This window comes from Lagopus leucura, unplaced genomic scaffold (genome assembly GCF_019238085.1).
Source record: "Lagopus leucura isolate 7727_CA_CO unplaced genomic scaffold, USGS_WTPT01 Super-Scaffold_100015, whole genome shotgun sequence".
NCBI lineage: Eukaryota > Metazoa > Chordata > Aves > Galliformes > Phasianidae > Lagopus > Lagopus leucura.
This window is the reverse complement of record NW_024962269.1, coordinates 9,575,337-9,598,480: the sequence shown is the minus strand read 5'-3', so window position 1 is coordinate 9,598,480 and position 23,144 is coordinate 9,575,337. Positions and strand designations below refer to the sequence as shown.

The window sequence follows — 23,144 nt, the reverse complement described above, 5'->3', positions numbered from 1 at the left end:
ATTTATATTTTTGGTGTTTATTTAAATTTATATAGGCACTTTTTTCTCTTTTTGTTGTTCTGTGTGTGTTCCTCTGTGGACTGTGCTGTCACTGAGGGGGTCACTGCAAAACATGAAAAAACGTATCTGCCTTGCATGGAGAAAAGATTCTGAAGAGCAGTCTATGGGAGCACACAAGTGTCAGTTGGCATGTGCAGATGGAGCAACATTTGGGGCAGTTAATAAAGAGGCTGTATAAAATACTACAGGGACTTGTGTGCACCAGGCAGTGCATTTCAGAGACACAAAGCTGCAGAAATAGTCTCCAAGCACAGCTACCTCCATCAGTCCAACCCTATCTCTCATATACTCAGAACTCGCATTAAAGCCCAGTAGCCTGATGGGTTTCTTTTTAAAGACCAAAATTTTGGATACAGGAAAGGATTTTTGAACATTATGCTTTCTTTCCCAATTCTGCAGCAGGAATAAATTGATGGTGTTCCCATATGTTTATAACAGTAAGTTGTTCTTGATGTTTTTAGGCCACTGTGGTGTTTTAATGCTAGTTTCTCACTTTGCTGTAAATGCTTATAAAGGAAATACATAGAAATTCTTGTATTGAAGTGTGACTTTCAGCACTGCTGCTGTATGTAGTCAGAAAGCTAATCATTGTCATGCTGTTATCTCTAATACCACAATATTTCCCTATGTAAATAACAGACACGGTGGGTAACACAAAGTAGCAGGGGTTGGTAAATACTGTCTCTCACCAGCATACTGGTATGTGCAAAACTATCTGTACTGTGGTGCAAAGTTTAAAAATTGCATTTTTAGGGCTGTTCTAAGTGGTTATGTTCAAAAACTGTGAAAAATTGTCTGAATGGCAGCTGCTGTGACATTTACAGAGGCAATTAGATGGCAGGGTGGAAGACACACGATTTTGTTGGATGTATCCAGGTTTTTTCCTTATGCAAATAGAACTTCTGCTTTACTTCAGCGTGACAACATTTAGACCTATTGGTTTCCCTTCCACACACCTATACTCTTATTAGGGATGTATATACTTGAAGTTCAGGTGCTTTTCAGAAATTTTTGGAGAATCTTAAAAAAGAATCAGGATGAGAAAATTGTACACACTTCAACCCATATGGTAAAAGAAGGCTCTAAGGAAGGAAAGAGGATGGATTTTAATTTCTAGCATGCCCATGCATGTCTCACTGCTCGGATTCAGGGTTTGCAGGCCAGTCCAGCGCCGTGTTATCAGATCTTCTCATGGCTGGGATTGACCTTGGGCAATACTAAGACAAAAATGGTGTCAAACCCAGCTACTAATTTGAGATAGATAATTTCTATTTCATATTTTCTGAGGTGCCATATGAATCAGGCTATTGAGCCATAGGCTGGGCTGTTTTCTCATGGTGGTGGTGGAGGGAGTTACATGGACAAATTCCTATCACCAATTACACCATGTTCAACCAGATTATAAAGTTATACAAATCCCCATTGCTGTAGAAGAGACAACGAGCAATGCTGATTTATGCAAAAAAGGTTCTGTGCTCCTGGCAGAGTTTCAGTTGCTTATTTGCTGAGTCCAGAACATTAGGATGCAAGCATAATCTTTTCCAGTGGTGTGCAGTGACTAGACACAGGGTAACGGGCACAAACTGGCACGTAGGCAGATCCATATGAACATGAGGATAAACTTCATTACTGTTTGGGTGACAGAGCACTGGAACAGGCTGCCCAAGAGAAGTGGTGGAGTCTCCTTCTCTGGAGATATTTAAGATCCACCTGGATGCTTTTCTGTTCAACCTACTGTAGAGAACTGCAGGAATTTGGACTTGATCTCTAGAGGTCCCTTCCAACCCTATGATTCCAATTCTATGATTCTTCTTCTATTACTGTTCCTTTGAAAAGTGAATTTGCTCTTTAAGCATGAGTTTTTTTTATTTCTTCAACTAATGAATTAAAAGAAGGCTTTTCAGTGCTTGATGACACAATTGTTCTCTTTGGAACCCCACCCAAATAACACTGGTTTGGCTCTGGCCTTACTGGTCCCTTCATTTCGTATAGCCCAAACAGATTGCATGTGTCTATGTGTAAGGGTTGAAAGACTTCATGATTGTTTATGTGATAAACTTACTGAGACAAACAAGTATTGTAACACATGAAATGGAACCAAACTTTGAGTTGCAGAACTAGCTAGGTTCTTTTTTCTTTAGATCATTATTTTGGATTATTAGATTATTGTGGGACCCTCATCTTTTTTTGCCATTTGCTTTGAATTTGGTGACCACGGGTTTAAAAAAAAAAAGAAAAAAAAAAGACTTATCTTTCCTGCTGAGTGATAAAGTGTCTTTCCTTTCTCCACCCCCTCCTCTCCCTGGATGGAGATCACAGCCCAACAGTGCCGTTGGCAGTTGGCACAGGCAAGTTTTCCGGCATCTGGCTGGCTGGCAGGCTCCCAGGTTGTTATGCTGGCCGTTTCCCTCGAGCCTGTCCTGTGCTGGGGCTGAGGACTTTCCATTCGGAACGCCTTGCTGTGGGGATGTGGCAGGGCATGGGGGTGGGCCAGTGCTCCCCTGCAGCACAGGGCTGTGACCCTCAGCAAAGCCCAGCTGGCGCTGGCAGGGATCTGAGCACGCTGTAGAGACTTTCTGTCAATGTCTGTGTTTTCTTCTGAAGTCCCAGAGCAGCTTGTAACTTCACTTATGCCAGCAGGTGGTAAATGTAAAGTGACCGGTAAGACTCAGGGGTGCATCTTGATGCTATTGAAACCTCTGGGTATTTTCATTGACAAAGACATGATTTAATCTGGGGGTTGTTTGCTAAATCCAGGGTAAGGGCGAGCCTCCCTCTACCACTCTAAAAGCATATTTATTATTCTGTTAGTCATTAAGAGCTGGTATGCCAGAATTTCTTCTATTTCAGAGATGAAATTCCCTCTTGACCCCCACTAATTGGGTTCATCTCCAGCACTGGGAGGTACTTTAGTCTCTGTCTCCATTGCTTACTCAGCCATGTGTTCATTTTCCAGTACTGCTGATAGCTATTGAACCTACTCAACCAATAACTATCAGGCAGTAATGAACTTATTTCTGACACAGGATCAGATTTGAATGGACAATTCAGACTCATAAACCTTTGTCTCCATTCAATGTTAAAAATGAGGAAACTGGACACCCACACACTATCTAGGTATTTTTTTATTGCCCTTTGCCAGCCACTCTATTAGAAATTCTCATATGTCATTCCAAAGACAATTGTGATATACAACGTTTCAGCAGCTAAATTTATTTAAGCAGAACTGTGCTTTTTTTTTTTTTTTTTTTTAATTGTATTCTCTGTTGCACACACAGAAAGAAAGATTTTCAGTCTCCCCAAGGAGCTGCTGGTGTCCTATGCATCTGTCACACACAAGCCCCCTTAAAGATTTTAAAAGAGAAATGCACTGTATTGAGCAAGGATTTGTCTTTGAGCTTCTTTATCTTGTGGTATATTTACTGAAGAAATACAAAATCTTAAGATATTTTTAATTTCAATCAAATTGCGTTTCACATCAATCAGACTGTTCTGAACGTGGAGCTGCTGGGAAACGTAAAAACATTAAGCTATAAAAAATGAGCACCAAGTGCATGGCATAATTTGATCATTTCTCATTTTGATTTTCCAGGCATCCATGGAGTTTTATCACCGTTAAAGGAAATCCCTCCTCTTCTGTTGAAGACCACATTGAATATCAAGGTAATTCATGCACAAAATACTGTCTTGGAAGTTACTCGCAGTTAAACTTGGTCAATGATGTTCTCATTTGACATTGCTTTACATCAAGCTAAGAACAATTGATGGTTAGAGATATTTAATTGAATGCTCTCTTCATATTTTACTGCTTTCAATTAATGCAGCTGAAGCATCAAAGCGTGGGGTATAACCTCGGTCATCTGAACCATGAAATAAAAGTTTTACACTGTACCAGTGTAAATCCTTGTAACTCAGTTGAGCTCAGCCTCTGCCTCCCTCTTTGACAAAAAGCTATGAACCAAGCCCAGTTCACACCAACTGAAGATTTAATCAGTTTGTCCTGCATTGGTAGCCTCAAAATCTCTCCATAAAACAACTTTGTTGCAAGCTGAATCCTCCTGATTGTCCAGCACCTGAAGTTTCAATAACTTTTTAATGGAAGTTATACTAGGCTAAATCTGGATAATAAACCCGAATTATGCATATATACACATGGAAAATTACCTTTTCAGTTTTGACATTTTTTGAGTGCATTCATTGATTTTTACCATTTTTAAAAAACAGGTCACAAAGGGTCAGCTGTGGCCAAAGTATTCAAACTATTCAAAGCTGAGAATGGAGAACTCTTTAATGTCTCTTCGACTAGTGAGTGGGTTCAAGGTAAGAGGTCAGTTTGCTATTTAACTCTGTGGTAGAGTTGATAAATAGGGTGAACCATCCTTTTTATTGCAAAGCTATTTGGGAAGAGTGGGCTTGCAAGTTGCTATTTATGTTGCTGCTAACCCAAGTAAAGAACATGCACAGATTCTTTCCTCAATTGTCTCCAGGACTCTCTGGATAACTGGCATTCATTTTCCTCTGTTGCTCTGGGTATGAAATTCCATCTCTTATGATCTAAGATATCACACACAGCCTCTTATTTCTTCTGACTGCATAGTCATCATGTCCATGTTTCAGACAACATACAGTAACTGAAACTTGATCTGAAAATCCAAAAAGACAGCTAAGGAGGACCGGATCCAAAAGCCATAACTATTAATAATGCTCATACTGCGTACTCCAATTATGCAGCTTTTAATAACTCTGCTCTCCTTTGGCTGGTTGCACTTCACAGCATCATTACAAGCGGCTGACAGAGTGGCAGGAAGAGGCAGGAATCAGATCATCAGAGAAGAAACTTGTGAATGATATCTGAGATCAAATTATGCTTCATGTGTTTTTGCTGCATTCATTAGGCGTGACTTTCAAATGACTCTTCTTGTTTGCACTTGTCTCCAGATGTAGAATGGACAGAGTGGTTTGAGAAGCCCGAGAAAGCAAGATCTAAAGACATGGAGAAGCTTTCTGACTTCAAAGCTGCTCACCCCGATAAAATCTGTAGGCAGCCCATTGACATCCAGGTAGGCCAGCTTACCTCTTTGCTTTAGAGAGGCAGCGTGAGATGAGAGCCCCCAAAATATTGTGCTTGTCAGTAACTTTTGTTTCTAAATAAAAGACACTGATTATTTTCCAGCTGTAATATATAACCAACAAGTTCTGTCTAGTCCTGTTTTGAGACAAATGCTTGTAGAATTAAGCTCCTTTCAGTAAATTCTGGCTCTGGCATGAAAAGGAGTGCAGATGGGGTCAGGGACAGCACAGATGCTATCGTGAAATATGTGGTTCCCTGCTGGAAGCTTGTAGGAAAAAAATAAGACATGAAAATTTCAAAGTTTTTAAATGATTCTGGAGTGGACCCTACCTCAAAAATTAATCACAGAATGTAATGAGATGGTATTGCAACCAGCTGTAGTAGTTGGGAAAAATACCAATGAGCTTAGCCATTTTTTGGAGTCAACTGGTGGTTTGTTATTTTTCCTCTGGAAAGAAATTTGAATTCTATTTGGAGCTAAACATTAAAATTATGCTAAAAATTAAAATTATCCATGTGGCTGAGGTGAAAAAATGTATCTTTTCTGATACTGCAGAAGCCTATTCAAGCAAAAATAAAATGATCAAAACAAAGCGCCTTTGTTTTCTTTTGGCAAGTGTTAGCCATATGCTTTACCCATCTACCTGTTAAAACAAGTACCAGAGAAGCTTTGCCTATCAAAAGCCAGTAAAATACTCCATACCTGTGGGAAGTTGAATCTGAGGTTCCTGCATCCACTGGTGGATTTCACACAAATGCAGTTATTGAAGTAAATGGGAATGCTGACAGTATGACTCTAAGTTTCCAGGCCTGCTTGTTCTAAAGAATCTCCTTTGAAAAGAAAGGAAAAAAATGCCCTATGACTTTTTGCCAGACCTTAGCAAATCCACATTCATTTCAGCTTCCATATACATGAATTAGAAGTGACAACTTATTTCAGAGCAGAGGTCAGATGTTCGTTATGATACAGCGCTTTTAGCTTGTGTATTGAAAGAGAAACAAGAAATGTATTCTTCTGTGCCAGAATCAACCTTTTTTTCCTCTGTTCTGTTAAATTATAGATACTTTTTTTTTTTCCCCCATGAACATTAAAAGCAAAACAATTTTTTTTTTAGCTTCTGCAGATTTTAGGGCAATTCTTCAGGTAGCATAACCTGGCATTTGTTATCGCATTCCTAAAGTTACACTGATTTATACCAGCTGGCCTGCTTCAACTGTGCTGAACGTGAAAATGTGAAGATACAATGATAATAACAGAAGCACAGTGCAGCCAGAGGCACATTCCTTCAGCTGATGGTGTTAATCCTATCTGCAGCAGCAGTGTGGCTGCATTAGTAAGGAAGGTCTGCATGAATGAATTAATCAGGATCAGGCCCTTTCATTGAAAGATAATTTATCTCCTGCTGCCTTGTTAAAATGCATGTGTTATTTGGATTGTCCAATGCAATTAGTTGCATTTTTGTGAAAGGGTCAAGCTATGGAGCTGGACTGTGACCTGAGGGGTGACACTTTGCCCCAGCAGGAGCACAGGAGAGGCTACACATCCCTCCACTTCTTTGTATGATGCGGCTGTTTCCTCAAGCCAACCCTACAGGCTGGTACCTGTATGTGAGAAAAGCCCTCCTCTTCTTGTTCCTTTTCGAGCAAGGTTACTGGAACAGCTCTATTTTTTATTTTTTCCTTTGAGAGCAATTATTACTGACTCATTGAAAGAAGAAGTCCCTGCTCTTGTTCTTCTGCAAAGTTCAGGTATAGCTGAGCCACCAGCAATGACATGAGTGCAGCAAAGAGGTTTGAGAGCATGAGTTCATTTGGGTACAAGCATCTGTGTTCAGTGTTGTCATCTGATCTCAAACAAATACCAAAAGAAAATCTAGGGCACCAAGACCAGATGTTAGTGAAGTTCAGAATACTCCTATCCAAGAAAGCACATGGTCTTAATATAGATAAAGGAGATACACATACAACTAGCAGTAATCTACACAGTCAGCACATACAATAGCTGTTCTGAAGCACCAGCTGGAGTGCCAGCTGGATAGCACACATACCAATCATCCCATTTTGTTATACAACTGTTGCGCATCACTCAAAGCAAAAGCCTTTTAGGATGACATCAGTGTCTGAACGTATCACCAATTTTATATTTCTGTTCTCATTCCAGGCAGAGACCCTCGATGGAACTATTTTAACCACTGAGGTTTTCTACAAGAACGGCCACGACTATCGGTTTCTTTGCCATGGCAAGGACCAGACAGGTGAAGGTTGCCAGAACTACAGAGTGCGGTTCCTGTGTGGCAGCTCTGGTATGTGCTCCATGTTCGAAAGCCAGACACTTGTGCTCTCTGTCCTCTGGGTTGGCTCTTCAAAGGTAGAAGTAGTTTATCTCTGAGAAAGAAAAGCCATATGAGGAACTTGAATTTTGCCTAGTGTTCTTGTTTCAGATGTCCAGAGGCACAGAGTCTTCTCCATTGAGTGCTTGGCTTAAGGTAGATGGTATAGGTATAAACCAGACCAACGAAAAGCAGAAATACTGCCTTCCAATGACTGACTCCTGTTCAATGGAAGAACAACTACAGTAATTTCTCAAGATGAAATTTTGGATGAAGTATTGATGTGAACATAGATACAACGGCTGTAGATTTACCTCAGGAAAAGTTCCTGAGCCCTACCAGAGAAAGCAGAGTATGACTCCAAAGCCAAGCAGCACCATGGAAAACACTTGACAAGTTCCTTCCCGTAAATATCTTGAGTTTCAATCGAAGCATTTTAGGATGAGGTAGGATTAGTCAATCACTGTGTGCAAAGACAACAGGTTTTGAAAGAAATACTTTGTTTTATAGTTGTTAATTCCAACACCACTGTGCATAACTTGGCCACAGGACAGGTCTTTAGGATTCTTGAGTGCTCAGCTGGTGGGAAGAGGAGGATAGAATACTGTTGTTTTGTTGGAAAAAAAACAATCATTATGTTGAAGACCATTTGGCTGCAGTAAATAACAGTGCCCAGTACCCAGAAGAGCTACTAGTAAGTGGGTGGGGTGAAAATGAGCCACTCAATGCTACTTCAAATTGTAGCCATGGGATTAGTGGAAAATCCACCTGCACACATCTGGCAGAAAAACACTTTCTTGTTTGCTTGCATTCCAAGCTTAAGCCAGTAACAAGCATGATTGGAAGAGTTAACTGTTTTATACTGAATGAGGAAATCATCTTTTTTGGTGGTGCTCCAGGCAAAAAAAAAAAAAAAAAAAAAAAAGACTGGCACTTTGTGATAAGATTAACTGAGTCCTCCACCCTTCCTTTTGGCTTTGCAGTGAAACCAAAGCTTACAGTAACCATTGACACCAACGTGAACAGCACGGTGCTGAATCTGGTGGATGATGTGAGCTCATGGGAGCCTGGAGACAGGATTGTGGTTGCAAGCACTGACTACTCCATGTACCAGGCGGAGGAGTTCCAAGTACTGCCATGCCCATCTTGCAGACCCACCCAGGTCAAGGTTGCAGGTGAGGTGATTCCTCTTGTCACATTAGTGTTGCATTTCACAAATTCCATCATTTTCACTGAGTGAACTCCATTAAGAATCAGAAAAAATTAAAAGACACCTGAATTTGATGTCTAGCTCTGATGATACTTTTGGGAACACGTGATTTTCTTAGTAGAAAATCATCTTGATTCTGGTTCCTTTCTGTCTTCCCTTTCCGTACCTGACTCTGGGTTTGTTTTTTTTGTTGTTGTTGTTGTTGTTTTGCTTTGGTTTTTTTTTTTGTCCTCAAGCTTATTGTTGAATGGATGCATTTATTTCATAGAGACAAACATTGGACATGTATTTGAAACATTCAATTTTGTATATCTGTATTTAAAAATGTATCACTTCCTGGAAAGCAGGAGATGAGCACAGCTGATCTGAGGAGCATGGTAAGGGAGGATTCGAGTGTGAGAAATTTTAAGGCTATGAAGTAATGGACCAGCTGGCTATTTTCCTAAAAGAGTTGTATCTAACAAGACAAGTAATCTTACATTTTAGATTTATTTTATTTTTGTTTTACTACTAAAGCTACTGTTTCTCTTTTGCTGTGTCTCTAGACTGCATTGCTCTGAGGTGATGTATTAACCAAACTTTTCTGGAGTCATGTGGCACATGTACTATCCTGAGCCACAGGAAATGGAGGCTGTAGAGTGCTGCTAAATTAGTCTGAGCAGAAGGAGCAGGAAGCTTTGCAGAGTTTCAGCATTTTTCTGTTGAAGGTGACTAGCTCAAATCTGGAACAAATTGCTTTTGATGAGAGGACCTTGCAGTCTAGTGATTGTAAAGTGACCTTCAGACACACTTCCATGATGAAGCACATACTGTTTCTGCTATAAGCATGAAAGTAAAATGCAAAGGGGAAAATCTGCAACTGCACTTGAGTCTGTGAGGTGGCCTTTTCTTCCAGGGCTAGATTTTGGCATGCTGATGAGCAGAACACGGAAATATCAAGTGAGCTGCATCTTTTGTAAATACATGAACTTTCAGTTGCCATGCTTTACAAAAGCAAGCGTAATCTTACACAATCTTACAGTATAAAAGCATGTAACAGCTGAAGCCATTTTTTATGGCAGAGTTTGCTTGGTTGTGAAACATGCACGTCACCATATCTTTTGCTTCTGCTCTGGCAATTTCTTTAGGAAGAGGTTTTGTCAGCATTTTCAGTAAGATCTTTCTGAGAAACCATCGAGGCACTTGGAACATCCAGTGCACCTGGGAGTTTGCTCGGTTCTGTGAAAAGAGCTGCATTATCTCTGATGCAACATCTTCTGGAAGGTATTGAATGTGCTTCCTTTGGCAGCCGCCTCCCACAGGGCTCTCGCCATTCATTGTTAGACAGTCTGAAAGAGAGCTGCCCGTCAAGCCAAGAAAAATATTATTCACAGCATGAATGTATCATAGTCTTATGACTTAAAATGACTAGTAGTTTCAAAGAAGACACATCTCCAAGTTGCATGTTTTTCTTTAGTAATTTTGAGCTGTTGGAAAAACTGTACCAGACCAGTATGTTACAAATTACATCGTGAAGATGATCTTGGAAGATTGTCAGTGAAAATAAAGATGACATAGAAATAAATCTCTTGAAATTCCCATAATCTAATGGATCTGAAAAAATCTTGTTTTTATCTTCTATAACAACAGCAACTGAGTTAGTTTAAAGAAATTAATAAGGGGTTAAAAACTACAAAAAAAGTTAGTGTGATTTTCAAGTAAAGAAGCAGTGGAAACACTTGTTAAAGTAATTATGCTCTTGGTCTCCAATTACTCTTTAGGAGAATTAGGACATTCCTTTTATTACCACAAATGACATGAGCACTGCAGCCAAAGTCTGCCTTTACTTATATCCAGGCAACTTCATTGACGTCAATGGGATTTCACTGATTATATAAATCAGGGCAAAATTTGGTCCAGTAGTAACAATCACATCCAATTTTCTTGTAGCAAAAGCACACTCTCACCAGAAAATAAGATCATCTGCCTGATTCTAAGTTCAGCATTGATGAAATAAAACAAGGGAAGGCTGAGTTGTCCTGTCTTTAGCAACCAGGAGATCTCTGACTTTCTCCATGCCTAACCATCACCTAACATCCATTGCCCTGAGCCATGATGTGCAATTAGACAGGATAAGGAACACTAATGAGCCAGGGGGTGGTATCTCCGTGCTAGGTGAGCATCCCCCTGTACTTGTGCAGCAGTGCACAGCTCTGATTTGCATTTGGAAAGCACTTGTCATAAATGTCTGCTTCCTTTCCTGATGTGAGTTATTCAGGACTGCTTTGCTCCTCCTGAGAAAAGGCTTCCACGCAGATATATTTATACACGGCGTCTCAAGGGATGTCATTTGTAGTCAGTGGCGTGGCCTGATTATCTCGAGAGTTTTAGTTTAGCAGCTGAGAACTCCTGAAGTCTGTCCTTTAAAAGAAAAATGATAAAACCGTTCCTACCCAGATGGTTGTGTTCATTTTAATCTCTATTTTTTTTTATCCTTTCTTTTTTGGAAATAAACTTGAGTTTCAGGTCTGAACTACTTAGAGACTTTTTTAAAAAGAGGCAGAAAAACTCATCTGTGTGGACAGCTGATTTGTTTGGCGTAAGAAGGTTTAATTATAATTGGTGCTCTCATCATTTGCTAGTAGTTTAATAGACATAGTTTAGTGTATTAGGACAAAAAAGTCAGACTTATTGTTTAGGTCCTGCCCCATTTATATTGATACTTCCTACTTGCTTTACTGGCGAGAAGTGGCCTGATTAGAGGCTGGGCTTTTCCAAAAAGCTTAAGAGTAAATACTCAATTACCGTCAGGATTTTTTTCAGTCGGATTTGGGTGTCTAACCAGACTTCTGACAATCTCAGTATAGGAAGCAAGGGAGGACACGCAGGGACTGATCTTATGTGCTCCCTTATCGCAGCAACTTCGCTCAAGTCAAAACTGCTGCTCCCACAGGGAAGCATAGCCTGGGCGAGGGCTCAGCTCTGCAGGTCCTGCTCCTGGTCAGACGGTCACTCTGATAAATGGAGGACTTTTCTCCACTGACCTCCTTTGTTTGATTTTTTCTTCTCTTTTTTTTTTTTCCTCTGTGGGAACAGATTAAAACCTTTTGATCTTGCAGGTTCCCAAGGGCAGGGACGATGGCACAGGGCAGAGGGAGGGAGGAGGAAGGAAGGAAGGAAGGGTTGTGTTGTGGCAGCACTGGATAGTAGGAAAATCAAGTATTTGGTCTAGTTTCCCTGGGAAACAAGTCTTATCTGCATCTTCGCTGCACTGTGTGAAGTTACTACCAATGCTGATAAGTTTCACCATGGAATAGAAAGGATGAAATGCCCTTTTGTGTGTCTATGTGCTCTTGATAAAACAAGAAAAACCTTTTTGTGCATAGCATAATTACTTCAATTATCCCACGTATTAGTGAATCTGTTATTATGAGCCTACATATCTTAAATCTTGCTTATGGGGCAGGGAATACTACAGAGAGATGGAGCTACTTGTTAATGTAGAGAACTTTGAATTAAACATGTAGATACATAGTGATCTAACAACTTCCCAGAAACTGCCTGTGTCGCCATTCGTTGTGTGCTACGAAGGAGGGAGAAGTTACTCTACCAGCAAAATTCAGATACTTTCAGAGATTTAGAGGGTTCTCTTCAGAAGCTGACATCATTTTTTGCTGGAACTCGCCAGAAGTTCTTTTTTTGAGGCATCCCTGGTGCTTGAGGGTTGGGCAGGAAGCATTGTGTAAGGCACCTTTCTAGCAGTCTGTTCAGCAGTCTTTTCCTTCTATCTCTGGGCACTGCTTTGAACTCCTTGTAAAGCTTCATCCTTTTTACTATAAGTCCTTTCACTTAAAACCTGCTTTCCCTCGATTTAAGGAATAATTATTTAGTAAGATGTCAGGATGTAATGTATGACTCGAGGCTGGTCAGATCTCTCAAGCCATGCTGTGTTGCATTTGAGGCATGCAAGAGCAAATCCCATCAAACCAATTCAGAACAATTTGATAGGATGTTTGTGAGAACTTTTATCAATTATTAAATAGAAAGCAACAGGGACGTAACCACCAGTGATGACAAACACTTGGCAAAAATGCTAAATCTGACAGAAGTGTGGGCTGGCATCTGCAATGAGTTGCACTGGTTTTAAAGGTTCCCTGAAGGATTTATTGTCACTGTGTTACATGAATTAAGCAGGCAAGTTTGTATTTAGAGTGGTGCTGCAATGGATGTGATCATGTGATGCAGAGGGATGTGATCAGTGGGCATGGTGGGGGTGTGCTGATGGTTGGACTGGGTGACCCGAGTGGTCTTTTCCAGCTTTAATGATTCTATGATTCCCTTTAGAAACTCTGGTGTGGGAAGCATTAAAAGACCATGAGAGGGAAGGTCTAATCCGCAGAGCCTGGAGGAGAACAAAAAACTCCTTAGGGAAAAAGAACAAATCCAGAAGCGTCTTAGCTCCACTTTATCTTCACCAAATACAGACTTTCAGATGCCTGATTCACTTCTGAAAGAGATATGTGGCACTTTATGGCATTTAAAGCCAAAGCATTTAGAAAAGTAGAAATATACCAGGGAGGTTTTTTAGAGACATCTCTGAGTGTTACTCACCAGAGCACCACCCACACCTGGAGCTTCTGAAACTGTTCTACATTTCCACCCTTCCCAAGTGTGATAAAGCCTGAGCCCAGGCTTTGGGGTTAGGTTCAGGTATGGCAGGTTTTCCTGGAGCTTTGTACAGCTTGGAGAAACTCGGAATTGCTGTGATGTTGACATAAGTGTGTCTTTGATTAGTGGATCATCTATGTTTATCTTAATGCATACTTTCTTTTAATAATTACCTTCTCCTTACTAAGTGCACTGGTGACTTTAATAGTCACTGTCTTGAGTCATAAGCATGGAAGTGGTCTCCTATTTTGCTGAATCAAGACCTTTGTCAGCAAGCCCATACATTAATGCAGTTTATTTTTCCCTGTGAATTAACATTTTGCTAAGTGAAGGTACTGGTATGACAAAGAGCAGCAAAGCCAGGGCGTTCTTTTGAGCTCAATCACACGGGCCTGTTGTGGGGAGATGTAATCTGTGTCAGCATACGGCTTTGTTTGGTTTAGATTATAACACAGCACAAGCCTGGCTCACCAGCAAAGCAACATCTGTCCATGAGGGATGCAGCATGAATGTGCTCAGAGAGGAGATGGTGAATCAGTGATCCTGCACTCATAATTGCTTGGGCAATCCTAGGCTTGGCTTTAATGCTGAAGCAGCAGGCACAGTCCTCCTCTATTCTCAGCACAGAGTTGCCTTTCTTTGCCCCAAACCACTTCTGGGCTGGCTTGGGTTTGCCCGTGCTCAGATGTCACACTGCTCCTTGGGGAGACGAGCAGCAGCCTGGCTTCAGGTTTACAGCCCTGCAGTAGGACGCTCCCAGTGCCGTGTGAGCTGCCCAAGCACACCGTGGAGCAGCCTCTTTTGTTTGATTTCCTTCCTCATGCCAATCACCGGCCGTGCCAGTGGAGGTGCCACGTGTCTGTGGACGCACATCGCAGGGCTTCTGGCCCCATGGGAAGTGCCTGGTGCCAGTTTCCAGCAGGAATTGACATCACCAGAGCGATCCCATGCCTGGCTCTGTCTCCCATGAGCCATGTCAGTGGGATGGCCCCACAGCCGTGGGCAGCTTGGATTTCTGGCTGCTGGGAGGAGAGGTTTGTTTTTCAGAACTCTGTTAAAGGAGCTATTATTCAAAATCCACTTTCACATTGCAAGGGGATTGCTTTCCATCTCTCCTTTTATCTCTAAACAAGTCAAGTCAGCAAAAGCAGAAAGTGAAAAACATGCACCCAAGGAGTTATATTTAGAAACTGGTTAATGCGTATTTAACATTCCTGCCAGTACTTATGCTATTTTGCATGTCTGGACTGGTGTTAAATTAAATTAAATACATGCAAGCATGACATTTATTATTTTAGAGCTCAGCACATAAATAACAAAACTGCCCATCTAATTCCACTGCCACAAATCCTGGGGATGTGGCTTGAACATAATCTGACATTCTTCAGATTATCTGAACTTCTTCCTGCACTTCAGTAAATCAAGGAAAGGTCAGCTTGGAGGGAAACTAAAAAGTAACAGCTTGAAAATGGTTTCATAACCATTTGGCTCTGGGCTCTGTTTCCTAGCAGAGCTGCTCAATGGTACAGCATTGGGCATCCCTGTGCAGAGGACACCGCTGCCACTGCTTTTTAAATAGCAGTGAATAAGGGAAGCAGAGCTGTTTTGGGGCTAAGCTGGGTTCTGATGTTGGCCACAAACCTGAATAGACCTGGCTTATGGCAGCTCTGTGGGAAAGCTCAGGGAAGAAACTGCAAATACAAGTGAGATGCAAACCCATGGCCTCTTGGTGCCGTCACTTTTGGGGTTGAGCATCCAATTCCCACAGCACCCCGTGCCCATGGAAAACAGTGGTGTGGACCTTGCCTTGCAGGCAGCAAGAAGGAGCACCAACCTTTCCCAAATCCCAGTATTGCTTTTGAACTACGCTGCTCCCAGCACCAGCAGAAAGGGGGAGTGAATGGTGTTTGCTTATCTTTGTTATAAAGTCATAGCAGTGTGTTTTGGTTAAAACAAGAATGTTTCAGTGTTCAAAATCCTCCACGCAACTTGCCATTTCTAGTGCAGCACAAAGTACTTCACAATGATAGCCAGGCTTTGGGCTTGCCATTTGTTTCTAATCACTGCTTTGAATGATTCCACTGAAATGAAATACATGCAAGTGTAGCATTCCTGAAAGTTCAGTGTTTACTTAAAGAGTTTATTACTTATTTTTACTGGAATAATACAGAATGTAGTCCGTAAGATGAACCTTTTTCCAACTGCATTCTCTGCAGAAAGCTGAGGAAGGAAGGAAGGAGCATGAATACGTTTGAATGAAATTACAGCAAAGAGAATATTTTGCTCTCTAGGCATCCACAGTGCCTGGTCTTCACCCCTTTCTGTTCAGGGCAGGGAGGGCTCTCTGTGGTTTTAACCCCTCCACAGAGCCAGGTGTGTTTGTGGAGGCAGGTTAGAGGCAATGTGGTCTGGCATGCAGTCCTATCAGCTGCCTATGTGCGGGGCAGAGGGAGGTGTTGGGAGCAAGCAGGAGATGTGCAGACAGATCTAAATTGAGAGTTCAGGATAGCAGGCAGGGAGAGGTTCTGAAGTGCAGTTCTGAAGTGATCACAGTCTCTTTCTAAGGTCAGAGAAGTGTTTTGTCAGACAGCCTGTTGGTTTAGCTCCCTGGCTAACTGGAGCAACTTCAGACCAAAAATCCCACTTCCTCTGTTGAAAATGTCTCAGCAGGACATAGAGGGACACCTGTGCTCCAGCCTTCCGCCTTTTGAGGAGCCAGCCAACAGTTTTTTGCTGATTCCAATGCTCTTTTCATTATCGACCAACCCCACCACAGGAAGCACAAGGGGAAACCAGCAGCGCTGGCAGAGTAACTCTGAAAATGGATCTTGTTCCTGCAGGGAAAGCAGCGTACCTCCACGTTGGCGAAGTCATTGATGGCGTCGACATGCGGGCAGAAGTGGGGCTGCTGAGCAGGAACGTTGTGATCATGGGCGAGATGGAGGGGCAGTGCTATGAGTACAGCAGCAAGTTGTGCTCCTTCTTTGATTTCGACACCTTTGGGGGACACATCAAGGTAGGGCTGGAGCCTTCCCCTTGCACTTTTCTCCACCCAGCCACACCTTCGTGTACTGAGAAAGTCAGGCTGCAGGAATGGAGGAATCTCTTGTGTCAGCTGCTGAGCAAGCAGCCCCTCCCTGTGTTGCGGCAGATCCACCCCACTGCTGCTGCCAGTCCCTCAGCTTTGAAATACACCCATGCAGACAGTACCCAGCGAGGCTGGTGCTTAACCCATCCAGGATATAACTTCCATATTCCAATTCTAGTTTTCCCTAAATTCCAGTGGTGCTCCAAACAGGAGGTTCATTTTGAGCCCAAGTGACTGAAACTCATGGGAAACATTAAATCTAAATGTCTTTTTCTTCCAGAATGAAGTCAAAAGTAGCCATGGCAGCAGTGACAGTATCAAAGAAGAGCTATGGTCACCTTAGCTATCATGACTCTCTCCTTTACCCTGCAGCCATACACTCTCTCGCACGTAGTAAATCTCTCTAGCAGATACATCCATTGCTCTACATTCCTGTATTCCCCCACCCTCTTGCCCTCAACACCGTTTTATCTTTCTTGACTGATATTCTGTCATTCTCCAGATCGGTCTTGATTTTAAGGCTACCCATCTTGAAGGTCTAGAACTGAAATATATGGGCCAGCAGACAATGGGACATTACCCAATTCACTTCCACATGGCTGGAGATGTAGACGAGAAAGGAGGCTACAACCCTCCAACATATGTGAAGGATGTCTCCATCCACCATACCTTCTCCCGCTGTGTCACAATCCACGGATCCAATGGTTTGCTGGTAAGAAACCCCAATGCCTACCTTATAGATCCAGGCACCAGTCAATTTATTTCCTCATAGTGTGAATACAGCTTAATTACTGCAATGTAAGGTGTTTTATTGTTAGAAATAGGATCTGTCTCTTTCTCCTGATTACATAGATGTTCCAGGTGTATTTCAACCTGCATTCTTAAAAAGGAGGAAACGAAGTGGCACTGCAGGCTGTGTGTGAATCAGAGCAGGCAGAGCTTTTGTCTTTGGGCAGGGATGTCTGTGCACCAGCCCATCTCTAATGAGTAGTTGGACCTGACTATAGCCAGAGCTTGCTATTTAAAGACGATAATCAGAAGGTTTAAGTATCCTTCATCTCTCCTATAATAAAGCTTTGGGTTTGCAATGCTATTCACAACATTAAACATTCACAGAGCTCTGGTTTGTCAGAATTAATCTCCGCAACAGAAAATCCTTTTGAATAAATCTATATAATGACCTATGCTTATCAGGCACTTCACAGTGCAGCAGAAGTGCTAGGAGCACAGTCAGATTTTCCCTTAGATGTAGAGATGCCACCTTCTTTGTTGTAAGCATGCAGAGGGAAACATTATCATACTGAGCATCCTGGAGCATGGTACGGAACCCAGGAGGCTTTTTTCACTGCCACCCCACCTCTGTTCCTCGGCACAGTTGTTCCTTTGGCACTTCTGGGATAGGAATAAGTTGTGTTGGTCCCAGCCCTTGTTGCTTTATTAGTCTTGAACTCCCCATCATTTTAAGAAAGTATCTTCAAAGCCAACCACGCCAAGAACTTAACATAGGGTATTTTCCACCACCTGATGATGGTAAGGAAACCAAGATCCAGAATGTTCTGAATGAATGCTGCTCCTGAAACTATATATCCAATCAGCTCCACTCACAAAACCAGACAGGAGAAAAGAGAAATCTTTACTTGCATTCAGGAAGTATAAAGATACCTATCCCAAAAGCAGAGTAGCTAAAGATATGGAATAAACATCAAGTTTGACTATCCAACTTTTTTCCGAAGTATCAGTTCAAATACAAAGCCTTCCTTTTGGCAAGGAATGCAGGATACTGCCTCCAAAAGTGGCAGCAATGGAAATGGAAGTCACAGGCATAATTGAAATGCACAGAAGTTAAAGTGAGGACAGTTCCAGAATAGGAATGGCTTTTATCTTCTATTTGTGAATCCTGCTTCTGATCTCTGTCCTTCTAAGTTTATAACATGAAATCTAGTGACTGAACTCATCTTGTAGGGAAAAAGTATATAAATATGACACTCAGGGTCATATGAGAACTGTCCATTCAAAGTCACCAGCACAGGGGATGAGCATGCAGTGAATAGGCAGAGTAGAAGGGCACTGTTTCAGGATTTGTGTGCCACAGACGGCTCTTACCAGTGGCACCATAAACACACTATCTGTGTATACAGAGTTTGCACAGCTGCTGGTGAACTGCAGACCAGCTAGAGCCCTGCTTATCAGTCTGACATGAGATCTTAATTCCTTGTTCATTAATAGTTGCCAAAGCAAATGCTCTGTGCCTGGCATTTTTTGTACCGGTCAGATAAATAGATTTGTATAGAGGATTGGGAAATAGTTCTGTCTCTTGTGCTTTCTCCAGGGGACAACTATGGGAGATGCATGGCAGAGGGATGCATGTGCTCATGCTTTTCAGCCATGATGACACAATGAAATTCAGACAGACTGAGGCAGCTGATGAAAACAGCTTTCTCTCTTGCTGTTACTCAACAGCCACTGCTCCCTAAATGACCACGGTTCCCCTTCAGGAAAAAGCACCCTGGAGAAATCTTAGATTCTGGGATCTAAAATCTAAACTGTTAAGAATGTAATCTCTGCTGATTGTAATTTATCAAAATTTGTCAATACTAAACTCTACGTTTAACCTATTTTTTATTCTAACCATTCAATTTTTGCTAATGGCTGAATTGAAAGCTGAAGTGAAGTAAAGCCATCTATTTGCTCAGTTTCATCAGAGAACAGGCACTCCGTAGGTTGCATCACTTAAATGGTGTTTCATTGCTCAGATAGACATCTGCAGTTAGCAGCTCCAAACCTTGATTCTTCATGTGATCCCACTGCAATCTCCTCATCTGCTTTCCGATTCTATTTCCCTTCCTTTCCTGTTCCTTCTGCCCCAGATAAGCTCACAGGCACCCACATAGGTCTCTGGTGAGTACTGTGATTATTCTCTGCATTGCCTAGCTGCCTACTATCTTCTGACTTGGGCAACACTACCTGTTTCTACATGCATGAGCAGCATTTGTACAGACAGCAAATAGCTCCTTTTTCCCCCAGGTAACATTCATTCCCTCTGAGGTCAGGGTGATCCATAGCATGCTTTGCTGAGGGAAAGCTCTCCTTGACGATGTACATGAACCAGATTTTGAAAATAGCCATGCAAAACATCTAGGTGGACTGTTAAACCTCAGCATAACGTAGCATTTAAGGATGTGTTTAACTGTAGGCCATTGATTTCCAAGGGGTTTTTCACATGGCTGTAGTTAAATGCCTGTGCAAAAGCTTTGAAGAGCCATCTATTTATTCCTGATGGCAGAACTGTTCTTCTGTGGGTCTGCGTGGTGCTGCTGAAAGTCCCTGTCCCAGCAGAATCTCATTTCCCTCAGTGAGTTTTTCTGTGCTTGTCTACAAATTCACATTCACTAGGGGGCACAGAGGGTCCTTTTGGAAACAAATCTGTAGAAATTCTCAGCATAATTCTTGACAATTCCAATAATTACCCAATGTTTTGTTTAATACGTTGGCCATAAAAACCACCTATTTACACCATTGCAATCCCTGGGATCAAACTTTACTCTGATTCCCACTCTGTCCACTGGACCCCAGTGGGCAACTTAAAATAGAAACTCCCATTAGTGCAAGAAATTAAATGAAGGTCAATAAAAACACTCTGTCGGGATCCAGGGGAGAACTGTACTTCATGGAGTAAGAGGCTGAGCTATGTGACTACTTAAGCAGTATCTGATTTTAGTAATCCAGCTGTACTGCACAGTGGTTGTTTTGCCACGGAGGGCATTATCTGGCTATAAATTACTCATGGTTAAGGTAAGATTATGGACCATTAAGAAGGTTTTAATCAAAAATTAAGTCCTTTGGAAAAAATCTTTTGGAACACGCAGTTCTTTTGCAATGCAAACATTTCAGTACTGGGCTTGTGCATGAAAAAACATACAGGAAACTTGTATGTTTGTCAGAGCTGAGCGGGAGATGAGATATGGGAAAAGTAATTCATCAAATGGAGGGTGACAGAGACAGAAGGGACCAGGTCCCCCTGATTGATAACTCCGTGTTATTCTGTGGGCTTTCAGGGATGAGCTAGGACAACATTGGGTTTGTTGGCTCTGAGCCCTTCTGCCAGTGCATGTTCCTCTTTCTGCTTCACTCCTCTCAACAAACTGGGAGTGATAGTCTCCTGTAACATTACATCCCACGAATAGTGGTGGGCTTTGCCCCACTGTCATCTGATTGCCACAAGTTTTCATATCCCAGTCCTGGTGCAGCTCTGTGCTGGTTGGAGAGATAAATGACTTTTCTATGTGGCTGATGTTTCTCTGAGGAAACCATTTCCATCATCTAAATGTCGCAGCACCATTACTTGCTTTTCCAGTGTTACTGTTGTGCGTGAGAAAACTAATTATCTTTGGTGGCTGTCTGCAATTTTAACAACTCCGAGATTGAAAGGCTTCCTCTACACACTGGAAATCTTCATCTGAAAAGAGGTCACTCTAATGAGATGTTCTCCTATCCCATAAACCTTTATAATTGCAAGGCTGGGACAGCTCATGTATCCAGGGAGGGATGGTTCAATGTAGTACATACTGTTTATGCCTAAATAAAGAAGCCTCGACCTTGCAAAAGCTGTCATCTAGTTAAATTAGAGAAGTTAGCAGTAAATTTTAGTGAAGTATTTTAGTGGAATGTACCACTTTGCAGGTCATTTTAACTCTGTTTAATTTACTGTGGTGACTTATGTTCAGAGATTTGAGTATTTACACTGGAGCATGGATGATACATAATAGATGTGTGTGCAAATGTAAGCTTGCAGTAGATTTGGCAAGCAAAGTATTCTCTCTTAAGTGAAAGCATTCTTGTAATCATTTCAACACTAGTCTTGGGATTTGATTTGAAATTGGTTCTCCTGGCCTCAAGATGAGGCATGTAGATGACAGAAGAATCTCAGTCCTGCTTGCAAAAGCAATTCAGGTGCTTAGGAGTTAAGATCTTTCAACAACCCTGTAAAGAATGGGTTCTGTGTCCATTTTAATATCTTACTTGTCCCTTCATGATTGCTATCTCAGAAGAAGCATTTGCAGGAAAACGCTGGTATCTATCTAAGCTTTGCTAGAAAGGTTTCCCAGGTCAAAGGTAGGTAATCGGTGAAGGCTGATGGGACAAGCAAAGAGAGACCCCAGGACAGACAGCATTTCACCAGGCACATGAAGGCTTGAAATTCATTTTCCATATTCCAGATATATATATTAACAACTAACTTGTTGGACACTGAGGGTTGTTGTTTTCCAGCCAATCCAAGCCTTAGGCTTTGAGTTCAAGTATCTGCTCCTGAAATTGTTTTTTCAGATCCTCCAGTGAGCTGATGGGTATTGTTCTGTCCAATACAATAGTGTTCTGATGTTAACACCGTTGAAACCCAAACCAGAACAGCACTGATTAACACCAGCTGATTTGTCTCAGGGTCAAGTAAAGCTTCTGTCAACAACTTGGAAAAAAGGATCAGGTCAAAGCTAAAACAAGCCAGCCTGTCTGGAAAAAAAGACTTGCCACCTCTCTGATAGCCTGAAAAAATATTTTTTCAGCTCAGCTGCATTTTTCAGATGTATTTTATGTAGCTGCTTGTGTAACTCTATGTGAAGATGAATGAGCCCTGATGTAATTTGAACATCCGACATCCTTCATTCACTTCCGCACCCCATGTTTCTTCCAGTCTCATGCTAAGATAGTCTGATTTTGCAGATAGACAAAAGAATGGAACTGGCATTTCCTAGATGACAACAAATTCTAGCTGAATTTAAATTTTGGGAAGATAACAAATTCTAGTTAGCAACACCCACATCTAAATTTATTTTACGCAATGGACTCTTAAGAGTAGAAAGTGATATTGCTTTTACTTTTGCTTTTGCTTGTACACCCTGAGTTCAAGAGTATACTGGAGTGCTATTACTGTGAAGTCTTTTCTTTACATGTAATGGCTGAAGGATGAAACTTGGCCTTTGTTTTGTACCTGCAGGTGAAGGATGTTGTGGGTTATGATGCACTGGGCCATTGTTTCTTTACGGAGGATGGACCAGAAGAGCGCAACACATTTGATCACTGCCTTGGACTGCTTGTTAAACCCAGCACTCTGCTCCCTTCTGACCGAGACAGCAGGATGTGCAAACTGATCACAGAGGGTGCTTACCCAGGGTACATCCCTAAACCCAGGCAAGACTGTAGGTGAGTGGGAGCCTTTCTTTTCTTCTTTCTATTGTTGCAGGATTTACCCACAAAAATGTTGTGAATGTATTCTGATGTTGTCACCTTTATAAGTCTTGGCTGCATCCTCCCAAAGTTTGGGAGAGCAGTCTCTTCAGGGTCTTTCCACTTGTGTTATTTAGTTGTCTACACACCTGGGTTGTAATTTTCATTTTTACCATGAAGCCAATTGTGATGATTGCTACCTAAGATATTATTGGAAATCTCTTCTAAAATAGGATTATGCCTTGCACATTCAGGTGTTGCAGTGGTTCAATAAAGCGTTCCCAGAATGAGCTTGATTCTGACATTAGTGCCCATGTGGAACAATAGTTGATTATGAAAACACTCCCATTTATTCTGAAGCCATTATCTGCAGAGAACAGATACAGTTTAACGATACGGGATTGGCATTATGCATCTATTGGCAGTTTACCCAAACTGAAGAATAAAACAAACGTGGTGTAATAAATGCAGTTTAGCACAGAATTAGGGCTTGGCAATAGAAGACCAAAGAGTGTA

The 23,144-nt window shown here is 41.7% G+C and overlaps 1 protein-coding gene across 2 annotated transcripts in view; it reads left to right on the top strand.

The window, feature by feature from the left end:
* LOC122182421 (cell migration inducing hyaluronidase 1) overlaps positions 1 to 23,144 on the top strand; it is a 101,840-nt gene that overhangs the window by 56,900 nt on the left and 21,796 nt on the right. For both annotated transcript variants that reach the window (XM_042875686.1, XM_042875685.1), the window contains exons 7-14: positions 3,653 to 3,723; positions 4,285 to 4,380; positions 4,999 to 5,120; positions 7,293 to 7,434; positions 8,445 to 8,636; positions 16,159 to 16,334; positions 16,909 to 17,118; positions 22,399 to 22,604. In XM_042875686.1, coding sequence (XP_042731620.1) covers positions 3,653 to 3,723; positions 4,285 to 4,380; positions 4,999 to 5,120; positions 7,293 to 7,434; positions 8,445 to 8,636; positions 16,159 to 16,334; positions 16,909 to 17,118; positions 22,399 to 22,604 — 1,215 coding nt within the window. The remainder of the gene's footprint in view (positions 1 to 3,652; positions 3,724 to 4,284; positions 4,381 to 4,998; positions 5,121 to 7,292; positions 7,435 to 8,444; positions 8,637 to 16,158; positions 16,335 to 16,908; positions 17,119 to 22,398; positions 22,605 to 23,144) is intronic.